Genomic DNA, 12066 nt, shown 5'->3' on the forward strand with positions numbered 1-12066 from the left:
AAAATATCACCAGTTAAGCAATGCAAGTGGAAACGGAAGAAATGCTGCTGAGAATTAGGAGCTACACCTGTGCTACATACAAGACCATAGTAGAGCTAATCCTGCAAAAGCATTTTACAACAGTGCTGGGAAGATTGCCAAACCAATTAATATCATTTTGGTTGGGTAGGAAATAAAAATGCAAAAACTGCAAGCTTGACACAATTAAAAATTAATCAGACTGTGTCAGTCAGTCGTTCCTCCCTGAAGATTCATCATGCCATCTGTTGATAGACGTCTGCAGGAGAAGTTGAAAGGAAAATCAAAAAAATATATATTAGAAGGGGCAATACTAGAGGACTGCATAGATCAACATCAATGCAAAAATATTCACAAATGGTTCAAAAGATCCAGAGAGCGAACGCACGGTGCTGCTTTTTACATCCTTCAATGTGAGGTAGCAGTGAAGAAGAGAACAACTAAGCATTTGTCAGTATATAGTGTAGAATTAACTGGAATAATGTTTGCACATTACAGAGGGTGAAAAAAATTTAAAAAAAAAAATTCATCATAGCTTCTGATAGCTTATTAGCATTATCAGCATTAAGTCTGGGAAATCATCATGTTTACAAGATATTTTTTATTTCAGAGTTGTCATTCCTTTGGATTCCTGCACATGTGGGGTTGAAATGAATGAATTGGCAAAATATTCATTAAAATTGCAGGAAATTAACACAGGAATACTGTTAAGAAAAGCAGAGGTTAAAATGTAATATGTAGGATTGAACAGAATGCAGGACAGAATCTCAAAGGAAAAGATGTTGAGAATTGGACATACTGGATTAGACCACATACTCCATAAAAAAGCAAACACCCAGGAGATCTCTGTCTTCACTGTAATGCACCACAAACCTTTGAATATGTACTAATCCACTGCAATCAGAGAAGAGAATTAGTGGCTTTATTGAAGGAAAGCAGTCAAAATTTACACGGGATTTTGTTATATTCAGTTCCTGTTATGCTCCATCCATACTCCAATCCAGTAGGTGGCGGTAATGCACGTGTAAGTTGGTTTCACATCCGCTATAAGGTCCATCGAAGAAGAGGAAGAAGAAGACCGTTGCAGTAAAATGGTTCAGTCGAGCAAAGGTTAGGATACTTTCACACACTGTGGCTCATGTTTGTTGGTAAGGGTAATTATCATGGGATTTGTCTCGTTTGTGTGTCGTCCGGAGTAAAGTTTTAGCTGGTGGAAATATTATATTACATCGTTTGCCGTGGACGCTTCGAAGTTGACGAGAATTGCATTAGGAAAAAAGGTGAATGCGGTAAGTAATGTTGTACAGCTGGAGAATTTCGACGTTTTTGTTTTTAGTTTGTTTCTATCTCCTCTTAATTACAATTTCTGAGATATCACGTAACTGTATTTGTAATGTAACGCAGTGTGACTCGTTTTCTTTTTCCCCCAAAGAAAAAGTTAACGTCAGTTAAACAGCGCGTGAACGAATCACACCATTCGCCGCCGTAGGTTGTAATGCACATATCGAAAAACAAGGGGCGGATCCGCCCTTTCCGATGCGTTTTTAATGAATTCTTTGCTTATATTGGTAAATAGACTGTAGTCAACAACATTCATGAATGGCTGGTATATAAAACCTGTTTCCTAAGCATCTTTATAACTCTGCGTTATTGTATCTACGTTATCATCAATCCAGTCCTTTTTGGCCACTTCAAATATCTTTATAGGGCAGTAATGCTATCTGTTGCAATCTCTGCAGCCCTCATGGCCAATCCTGAAAAAAGATAAGATCTCTATCTGTAATGCTGCACACAATTGCGGTGTCTCCATAACAACTGTCAACATATAAGAGAAAAACATGTATGTGTAAGACTTGCACATCACATCATTAAAAATAGTATAAATTTGAAAGGAAAATTGATATATCAAATGATAATATATTACTTAGGATACAATATTAATTTTTACTTTACGAGAGCATCTGGCCCTCACACTGTCTGCTGAGAAAAATTGGACAAATGTAGCATGACCCATGCTGTAAGGGAAGTGGTGGTTGCTGTTTCATTTTTGACAGAAGTGGTGTTTAGCAGCTTTTGTATCTGAACTGTTCAAATACGTGTTTGTTTTTTTACTACTTCACACAGATTCACATTAGATTTACATTAATGGGAACCCTGCTCACACCGGGAACATTAAAGCAGATTTTTTATTTTCTGAAAATCTAATAAGGTATTGTTTATTCTGTAAAGCAGAAATAATGAAACCCTCTATAAAAAAAAGAGTGAGGTTGTTGCAGCCCATCAGTGTAATGTTTACAGAACAATGACTTAAAAAAATGAAATGGTCATTTGCTCAGAAAAACAGGGATAAAGTGTATTATTATTAGTAGGTGCAGAGAATAGATATACAAGAGGTTATTTTTTCCGTCACTCCTATCTCTGATTAACTTTTTCATATATTTACACACCCGTCTGACACAAATATCGCCATCTAGATAATGCTATATGCTGTGCTGTGCTACTTACCTCCAACTTGCTCACCTGAGACCCCATTTGTCTACAGTCACTGGCCAGCTAATCTGAGCTGTAGTGAAACTGAAAAGTGTAACACAAACTGGAAATGGAGAGCATTTGCCTTCAAAGTAAAATGCGTCTTTTGAAATATAAGATAAGTTAAGATAGTGTTTATTCGTCACATGCACAGTTATACACAGTACAATGCACAGTGAAATGTATTTTGTACCTGCAGCCATATATACACACACATATAAATAAGAAGAATAAAAATAAAAATAAAAAAAAGTAATTCATAATTCAATATGTTAGGTACGGCACTGAAGCACAACCTTTACTTTGAAGGTAAACCTCCATTTCTGGTTTGTATCACACTCTTTTTCAAGTAATATTATTTGCAGATAAATATAAAACAAACGTAAAAAGCTGTAGACAACTGTGGCAATCTGCTAGCAACCAAATCAATCACTGGGACATTGGCTAGAACAGAGGTCCCCAACCCCCGGGCCGTGGACCGGTACCGGGCCGCACATAAAGAATAAATAACTTAAATTATTTCCGTTTTACTTATTATCTGCGCCTAAACTATATTTTATTTTGAAAAATGGGCGGATTCGCTCCGTTACTTCCCTCCATGACTTCCTCTTGACGTGTCAAGACGTTTCTGCTCACATGATACGTCACCGCTAAAATTAAACCCAGAAGCTTCAGGCCTGTCTAACGAAATCGGTTGGTTGACCTACATAACGCTTCTTTAAATTTTTGAGTGCTCAACAAGAGTAGAAAAGCGCTATGTAAGAACTAGTCCATTTACCATTTTTATTTATCAACACCGGGGATAGCAGTGAGGTAGTCCCAGCCATCAAACTGACTCTCCAGCGCTTGACACCGCGGCTCTGCAGCCACGCTCCATGTGAAATCGGCCGAACCCAGTCAAACCAGAAGCCAGCAAAAATGAGTATCAGAGAAACAAGCTCAGGGGGCTTACACTGATTCAGTGTTATGGTGAGTTGTATTTTTCATGCGCTTTATACAGTAAAAATCACCTAAGTCGAAGTCGCATAAATCGGGTTTTCGCTCTAGTTGGATGGCATCTGCAGGTCCTGATTTTTCCTAACATTAATTCCAATAAAATCATCACATAAATCCGTCGGATATTCACCTACCTCGGATGAAAAATCTGGTCCCATTGTAATAAATTTCCAGTTAAATGTGATCGCATAAACTGGATGAGTTTAGCGCTAAAACCCTCCTCAGCTCCTGTCCGCCCACTTCCATGCATCGGCTCGTTCATGCACAACTACACACACACTAACAACGCCTGGAAATTGTTTTAGTGTTTATATCAGTTTATTTCACCGGGGACAATCGTGGCAAGTGTAAGCTACAAACTTGCACGTACGAGTAAAATTTCAGATTATAAAATTTGCAGAAGCAAATTCATAGATGAAGCAGAAGCCATTGCAGCGAAATTCGATAATAGACCCCAAACTGGGCCATTTGAATCCGACTGAGGTGATTTCTACTGTATTTGTTTTTGCGGTGTATCTTATTTTGAAGGCATGTTTTACCATGGCTCTAACAGCTGACCAGGGAGCGCTGTGGGCAGAGAGCCTGTTATTCATGTTGAGGCGGGATGTTACGAGAACGCTGCTGATAGAGTTGCATACGAATACAAAGTGGATTCACGTTTTTTATTATTATACGTAGAAAATATCACACTTGGTTATGGTCATATCATTTATTTTGACGTATTTATTCGCCACACCTTAAAAGCCGGTCCGTGGAAATATTTTCTAACACTAAACCGGTCCGCGGCTCAAAAAAGGTTGGGGACCACTGGGCTAGAAGACCGCAGAAGACAACTAAAGTGGATTATTGTTTGACCAGATTATCTGTCAGTCATGGTGGAGGCAGTGTTATAGCATTTATGGCTGCCAGTAAAACCAGATCATTAGTGTTTATTGGTAATTTTGACTGCTGATAGAAGTAGCAGAATGAATTCTGAAGTGTACAGAGCTATAATCTCTGCTGAGGTTCAGCCAAATGCTTCAATACTGACCAGGCGGCACGTCAGTGAAAATAGACAATAGCCCAAAGAAAATGGCAAAAACAGCCAAAGGCTTTGTTGAAGTAAAGAAATTAGATATTCTTAAATGGCCAAGTTAGTCACCTGGTCTCAGTCCAAAGTAGCGTGCATCTCAGTAAAACAAAAGGAAAAAAGATCCACAAATAACTAGCAACTGAAGGCAGCTGCAGTAAAGACCTGACAGAGTATTTTAGTGGAGGAAATGCACCATTTGATGGCCATGGTTCGAGATTCAAGACAGTTGTTGACTCCGCATGATTTTCATCCAAGTACAGGTTTATAATTATGTTTAAAATTACCTTTAAGCCTCTGAAAATGGACTATGTAAAAATTGCTGCAATTCATAAGTAGTTGTAATATTTTTGTTAAACTCTTTGAATTAAACCGAAAATGTGTTTTTATTTTTATTTTTTATTAAAAATAAATTTAAAAAAATAAAAGTGAAATTCGTACTTCAACAACATGTTAACTGATTTTTAAAATCCATTGTGGAGGAGAGGCAAAATTACAAAAACTTTGTCATTGTCCAAATATTATTGACCAAACTCTACTACTACATTTTTTTTCTCATGACTGACTGAACTTTACTGGTAAGAACTTACTGAGAGTAGTTAATCAAATTAGAGCTGCAACTCAAATAATTCGATTATTAAAAAAAATCCTCAATACAAATTTGTTGCTTTGATGCTTCATTTAAACGCTGCAGCGCTCAGGTGTCACCGTGTTAGCAGAGTGTTTCACCTGCATCAGCATCAAGTTCTCAGTCGCTGAGATGGGTTTCCATCATTTTAAAAAAAATGACCCTTGGATCATCGTAGATGCGTTTTTCCACGCCTCTCCTGCTGTCTACACCTGTGTGTGTGTGTGTGTGTGTGTGTGTGTGTGTGTGTGTGTGTGTGTGTGTGTGTGTGTGTGTGTGTGTGTGTAAATAAATAAATTCATTTATACTAATACGCAAAAATACGCAAATATGCATACTTGAGAGTAATTTCAAATAGAATTTCTGTTATTACTGCGGCCCTCCCTGCATTACCTTCGGCCCACACTTTAAGAACCACTGTTGTAGACCATTTTCTGTTCAATACCTGTGATTTGCCAAGAAATTTTATGTTTAAATGTTGGATTGAAATTTTAGACCAAATGTGGGTTACAGAGCAGGGTAAATACCATTGCAGAGCTAGAGACAAAGGATGCATGTGAAATGTCATTGTATGGCCATAATATTTTGAATGTATAACTAGTCATCTCCTTTTCTTTCTTTCTTTTTTTTTTTTTTTTTTTTTTTTTTTTCTCCTCATAGGCAAGAGAAGTGCTTAACTGAAGTCATCACTCGAAAGGCCATGCAATGCTTTCTGGATGTCCCAACAGTCAAGGAGCTGTCAGTCCTCCAACACCTCAGGACAATCAAACAACAAGAAATACCAGCAGTTAGTACACATCCTAGTACAACACAAGGGGATATCTTCTCTTGAGAACTTTCTAACAGTCTGGTAGCAAAAGTGGACAACAAAGCGAATCTTCCAGTGAGAATTTTAGTTAGCATTTCCTGAAAGTTTAAAATTTTGGACTGGAGCAACTACTGGAATCTGTCCCACTTCAGAGAGAGTCTCAGCCCAAATGTTTTCTTTGCAAGAATCTGTATCTGGGTCTGCACATCATCCCCATTGTTTTACATTTTGCCAAAAGGGGACCCTGCTGATTTCAACTCCTTAATTAGAACTTCATCTTCGTTGGATAAAATGAGTTCCAACATTGAACTTAATTTTGATGATTTTTCAGATGAAAGACGTTACAAGAATCAGGAAGTAGGAAGTTCCCTTGTTTCTCAAAACTCTGGACTGAAGAAGAGAAAAATTCTAGATCATTCAGAGGGAACTCTTGCCACCCTCTCTCAGAAGATCTGCCCTTTCTCCCTTAGGAGCCAGCTATCTAAAGGTGAAGTCTTGGAATTTGAAAAAGCCAAACCAATGACAAATGACCAAATATTAGACTTTATTGAAAAAGAGGTTGCATTACTAAAGTCTGCTCCAAGAAGGAAGGATGATATAGAGTGGCAAAGATTCAGCCCTGTTCATAATGAGCAGTGCACTACTGCACCTGGACAAGAAGATGATTCAATTCCTTTGCTGCCCTTTGAACTATCTTCCAGGTCTAAAGGGAAATGTGACATGTCTGCATCAGAGAAATGTTTAACAGGTACACTAAACTCTGTTCTTGAAAGCTCAAGACATGCTTCTAAAAATGTTAAAAAATGTATGATTGTAATTTTACCCAGTACAAAAACACTTAATGTAATTATTTCTGTAAATGGTTATGACATTCTTGTTTGTTAATGACGGTAATGTGGAAAGTTCTTACTTAAATAGGATAATCACTATGTTGTTCATTAATTACTCTGAAGAGCCAAATGTGTCCCAATCTGGCAAAATGAGTCGAAAGTCGCAAGGGGTAATTCTTAGGCCAATAACAGGTTCATAGGATGTTCTTAGCAACAAGGGAGAGCAAAATGAAAATGAGCTCTTATTGGCTGTCGGTGATGACATCATTGGTAGCCAATAAGAGCACTCAATACATGTAAGCAATCTTTCCCTTGTTTCTAAGAACAGCCTGTGAACCCAGAAATGACTCACAGTACAGCTCACTGATACCAGTGTTATTGGCCTAAGAATAAGCCCTTGCAACTTCCAACTCATTTTGCCAGATCAGGTCACAAATGCTAGTCTATGGGATGTAAACTACTGCCTAGACAACTGTTCTGGATCATACTGCAACAATCCTAGAGTGGAGATATAAGTGACTTTCATCTCTTTACATCCACAGATGATCAACATGTCATGTTGGAAGTTGCTGCCTCTTGCATAACGAATGAAGCAGAGAGTCCAGTGACTGTCACCGAGCGAGAAGATATCAGCCTAAAACCAGTTGAGGGAGTAGGCTTAGGCAGAGTGCACAGTATGATTGATGGAAATCAAGATGCAAATGCAAACACACAGAAGAACACTGAAGACCAACAGTACTACCATGTTGAGTCTAAGGAGATAGCTGAACTTTCCTGCCTAGCTTCATTAACTGATAAAATTGAGATTAATAATATGCGATCAGTCACTGTGAATCAAAGTGAACAATCAGTGTGCAGCCAAACAAGTTCCAAAAATATGGAGGAGGATGCAACTGGTGTGTATTTACAGGCTGATTTAAGCATATCACTTCCTGTGAATAAAAAAATCACACCTCCATGTAGACCTGAAGGTGAAGCTACAACTGTGGCAGTTTTAAATGCTCCACAATATGAAGATATTTCAGATGATGAAGACTTACCAAGGCTGGACATGAATCTCCTGAACACAAAACAAGAGGGAAAAGGGTTTGCAGACCCTTCATATGAAGATATAAGTGAAGATGAAAATCTGCAGTTTCAAAATATAGCTGAAGAAATGCCTTCACCTCCATGTGAAGTGTCTGAAGGCAGTGCTATGCAGTATGAACCTGTACAGAATCAGGCCAAGATAAATCCCAGTTTAACTGAGGAACTGATTCCAAAGGAACAAATGTCATCAAAGACAGAAACACTTGACCCAGCACAACATTGCTCTTGTCCATGCTTTGTTGAAAGTGAGGATGGGTTTGAACGTGTATTATGTCCCAAATGTGACAGTGAGAAACATTTAAAATGGCAAACAAGCCACTCCTTTAGGCCCCTCTTTGTTACACAACATCAAGGGGAGACTGAAGAGGCTGCTGATGAGGACAGTGAGTGGCTAGTCATACCTGTAAATGTTACAGATGTTAATTGGGAACCAGCAGGTGAAGGCCAGGCTGATGGAGAAAACAGTTCACAAAGTGATGGAGAACATGAAAACCAAGTAAAACAGAGTGACACAAATGCAGCAGTCTGTGAGGTACCCAACTCTGTTCCAAACAGAGTACCAGCTGCTGCTTTTCCACCAATGGAGGTTTTTGACACATTTTGTCAGCAAGTAAAAGCCATACAGTCTAGGGAGACAACCCTACAATCCCCCCTGGTACCGTCTTCCTGGGGTATAGCTGAGACAAAAGCACATAGACCTCAAAATAGAGAGTCCCACTGTGATCCTGAAGACAGCTGTGAAACTGAAGACAGTTCTGATTACTCATCTGATTCAGAACATAACTACCTGACAGTGTCCACACAGTTCGTAAAGAGCCTGTCAGTGCCTGCATCTCCAGAGACAGTTGACTCTGATTCGGAAAAAGAAAATGAAGATCATGAGATGCCAAATTTGCAACAGTGTCAAACCAGGGACAGACGCAAGTCTTCAGGAAATGATGATATAATAAACCTTGATTCTGATACAGAGGACGAAGGTTTCCAAAATTGTGCAGAGACAAAAACAAAGAGATTATTCTCTATGCGCACACAGAACAGTGGAGCTACCTGCCTTAATCAACTGAAAAAACTTTCTCCTGAAACTGTGGATGGTCAGTGTGGAACTGTGAAAGAACCCCTTAACACAAATAGACTTCGATCTGCAGATTCACCAGCATCACACTGCCAGTCCAGATGCTATCAAGAAGTGATCCAGACTAGAAATGCTCAGCTTTCACAAAGGACAGAAAAATATGGGCATTTACTTGAAAACAAAACTGGATCTCATCATTTGAAAAAAGAGGTCCCCAAACAAATCGTTTCAGATGATCCAAGTGTTATCGTAATATTTGACAGTGACGATGAAGGAAAACAAAGCAACAGACAGGAGAAGAGGAAAGGCATACTCGCCTCTGAGTCGATGAGTGCGGGCAGTACTTCGTGTGGTCAACAAAGAAGGGATAATGAAAAGAAGGAAAGTGCTAAACCTAATGACAGAGAGCCCAGTGTTTCTTCTGCAGATTCATCAAAGTCACAGCACCAGTCCCAACTTCAGCATGTGCAGTTAAAAGAAAAGAGACCAGATGAACGCCCATCACACGGTACAAAGAAGAGAAAGCTGATCAAAGTTAGAGTGCATCCTGATCATGTTCATCAAAAACCCGAAAGACAAACTACCTCAAATACTGTGGAAAGAGACACAGCAAACCTTATGAAAAACAAGACAAATATAGTCTCGTCAGAAACTGAGGATAGCGATGATGCCTCAGTTGATGCCCAGAGCAGTCATTGTGCCAGCAAAAAAAAACAAATCAGTCTGTCGGGCACGGACTCCTCGAAGAAGCTGCCACAGTCTGTGGACAAGGATGTAGACTCAACTAAAACTCACCATGAGCATTTTCAACAAAAGGCAAAAATAGAAATGGCCTCAAAAACAGTGGAAAGAGAAGTAGAAAAAGACCTTAAACTGAAGAGAAAAACTAGAGTACTGTCATCAGAACCAGGGGACACCTATGATACCTTAATTTATGCGCAATCCAGTCAGTCTGTGGTTGACTCCATTAAAGTTTGCCGTGAGCATGTTCAACGAAAGACCCATGGGCATATGACTTCAGAGAAAATGGGCAGAGAACTTAAAAAAGGCCTTATCAAACACAAACGAAAAACTCGAGTACTCACATCTATGCACAGCTCATCTAGTTCCAAGGAATGCTTGTCTTCAACCAAACGACAGCGGTCAGACGCTTACAGCAACTCTTCAACATTAAATCAGTCTTGCGCTCCCACAAAAGGCCCATCGTCCTCTATATCCATGCCGTCATCAGCAAAGGAACAAGTATTCCATGACTGGCAAAATAGCTTTGTGCCAACCAGGAGAGACCGTAAAGCTAGTCTCAGGAACAGTTGTGACTCTCTAAGGGAAGCTAGACCTGGACCAAGTCACCATGGCAAGGCACACAGACAGAGACACAGATCCTATGAGTCTCTACCTGCTCTGGGAAAGAGGTGCAAGAATGAAGCCATACAGATGACAAAGGACAGAAAACAGGACGCTCAATGGAAACAAGGTGTGTTTTTTTTTTTTTTTTTAAGTCTAAAATTACAGTCAAGTTAAAAATTATTTTAAATGTGCTTAATCTTACTGCAAACCTCGTTCTAACTGTAGGATTTCCTGTGAGCCAAGGCTACAAGTGCAAGAATCAAGCAGACTTCATGGCTAACAAAAGGTGATACTCAACATTTCAAACTGACTGCATATAAAAGAGATGAAGCTTCCGACTCTGAAAAAGTGAAGCAAATGCAGAAATCTTTTGACCTTTTATTGGTCAGCAGAGAGGTGCAGTTATTTAAGCATGTATGAGAAAACTGCCACAGCTCCTTGGCCCTGGTCTTTCAGTAAACACTTGCCTGCAAGTTTGAAGCCACATCAAAGATAACAATTTATTTTGAAAATTATGGCCTGCACTTTACATACAGTTTATTAAATTTCCATAAAATACATTTTTTATGTTTTTACATCCAAAGCAATGCACTGAACAGTTTTCTGAGTTGTGTCCTGTCACTGTGTGCAGGCCAGGGAAGAGGTTCAGTTCTCCTCCAAGGCCTCACCACTGAAGAGAAAAACATTCCACAACTCCAGCTCCCACGGGGGCAGACTGCGTGGCCAACCAGCAGTTATTGTTATATCTGGTGCGTTTATCGACGCACTTGTGTAAAACAAAGAATTTATATGTTCAGTATTTTACCTGTTCCTGTATTAAAATTCAAATTTAAGCTGTTGACTGTTTTTCCCTCTGAAAACTGTTTATTTGAAAGTTTGCAAACACTTTATTTTTTTTAATTGGTTACTCACTTTTTAAGTTGATTTTTTTTCTTACTTTGAATATAGTATACAACATGGCAGTGTTTATTTTAAAATCTTACTTTTTAAATACAGTGATTGTTAATAGATCCATTGTTGTTTGACTTCTGAATAGTTTATTTCACTGCACTGTAAAATGCTGTATTTGCTCACTTTGTTTAAATGAGTGCCTGTGTGAATCTTACACCCATTAGCCACAACTTTAAGACTGCTGACAGGTGAAATGAATAAAACAATCTAATTACAGTGTTCTGCCAGGAAAACCTGTGTCTTGTCATTTGTATGGATGTTATTTCAACATGGATTGCCCACCTACATGTTGCTGCAGACCAAGTGCACACCTGCCCTGACAACAGTGACCTTCCAATTAGGAAAACTCCCACCAGACCACGACTTCAGAAATGGCTCAAGGAACATGGCAAAAAGCTCAAAGCATTGATCTGGCTTCAAAACCCTAATTTCCCCATTTAGTCAAGTATCGCGGTATGCGCACCGCAAGGCTGATCCACGGCCTTTAGTGCGATTAGTGCCATCAGATTAGGACCAGGACAGTGGTGAAATTAACTGGTGTGGGTTTCATGCTGATTTAAGTCTGAGTGATATTTTTTTTGAAGGGCAACTAAAAGTCACTTTTTTTTTTTATGTACTCTAGTTAAGATAGAACAGCACGGTGGTGGCGTGGTGGTTAGCACTGCTGCCTCACAGCTGATTTGATTCCACCTTGGTCCGGGTCTCTGTGTGGAGTTTGCACGTTTTCCC

At 39.2% G+C, this 12066-nt stretch overlaps 1 protein-coding gene across 4 annotated transcripts; it reads left to right on the top strand.

Annotated features, from left to right (window-relative positions):
* The first annotated feature begins 1057 nt into the window (after window positions 1–1057).
* LOC115773612 (uncharacterized) lies at window positions 1058–11561 on the top strand. 4 transcript variants are annotated; one of them, XM_030720445.1, is made up of 6 exons: window positions 1084–1128; window positions 1220–1307; window positions 5901–6796; window positions 7421–10513; window positions 10612–10672; window positions 11018–11561. In XM_030720445.1, exons 3-6 carry the CDS (start codon window positions 6340–6342, stop codon window positions 11058–11060), a joined length of 3654 nt encoding a protein of 1217 aa, XP_030576305.1. In that variant the 5' UTR covers window positions 1084–1128; window positions 1220–1307; window positions 5901–6339; the 3' UTR covers window positions 11061–11561. The 4 variants fall into 4 exon arrangements, with proteins under 4 accessions (XP_030576308.1, XP_030576304.1, XP_030576307.1 ...); XM_030720448.1 differs by lacking the exon at window positions 1220–1307 and having other exon boundaries at window positions 1058–1128; XM_030720444.1 differs by having other exon boundaries at window positions 1075–1307.
* The last annotated feature ends 505 nt before the right edge of the window (window positions 11562–12066 follow it).

Source organism: Archocentrus centrarchus, chromosome 23, assembly GCF_007364275.1.
Source record: "Archocentrus centrarchus isolate MPI-CPG fArcCen1 chromosome 23, fArcCen1, whole genome shotgun sequence".
Lineage (NCBI taxonomy): Eukaryota > Metazoa > Chordata > Actinopteri > Cichliformes > Cichlidae > Archocentrus > Archocentrus centrarchus.

What these genes read in the sequence shown, in the direction of transcription:
- LOC115773612 (XM_030720448.1), top strand. Translation starts at nt 6,340, where the DNA reads ATGAGTTCCAACATTGAACTTAATTTTGATGATTTTTCAGATGAAAGA. An exon ending in ATCAGAGAAATGTTTAACAG is followed by an intron (nt 6,797 to 7,420) that starts GTACACTAAACT and finishes TTACATCCACAG; the next exon opens with ATGATCAACATGTCATGTTG. An exon ending in GGACGCTCAATGGAAACAAG is followed by an intron (nt 10,514 to 10,611) that starts GTGTGTTTTTTT and finishes TTCTAACTGTAG; the next exon opens with GATTTCCTGTGAGCCAAGGC.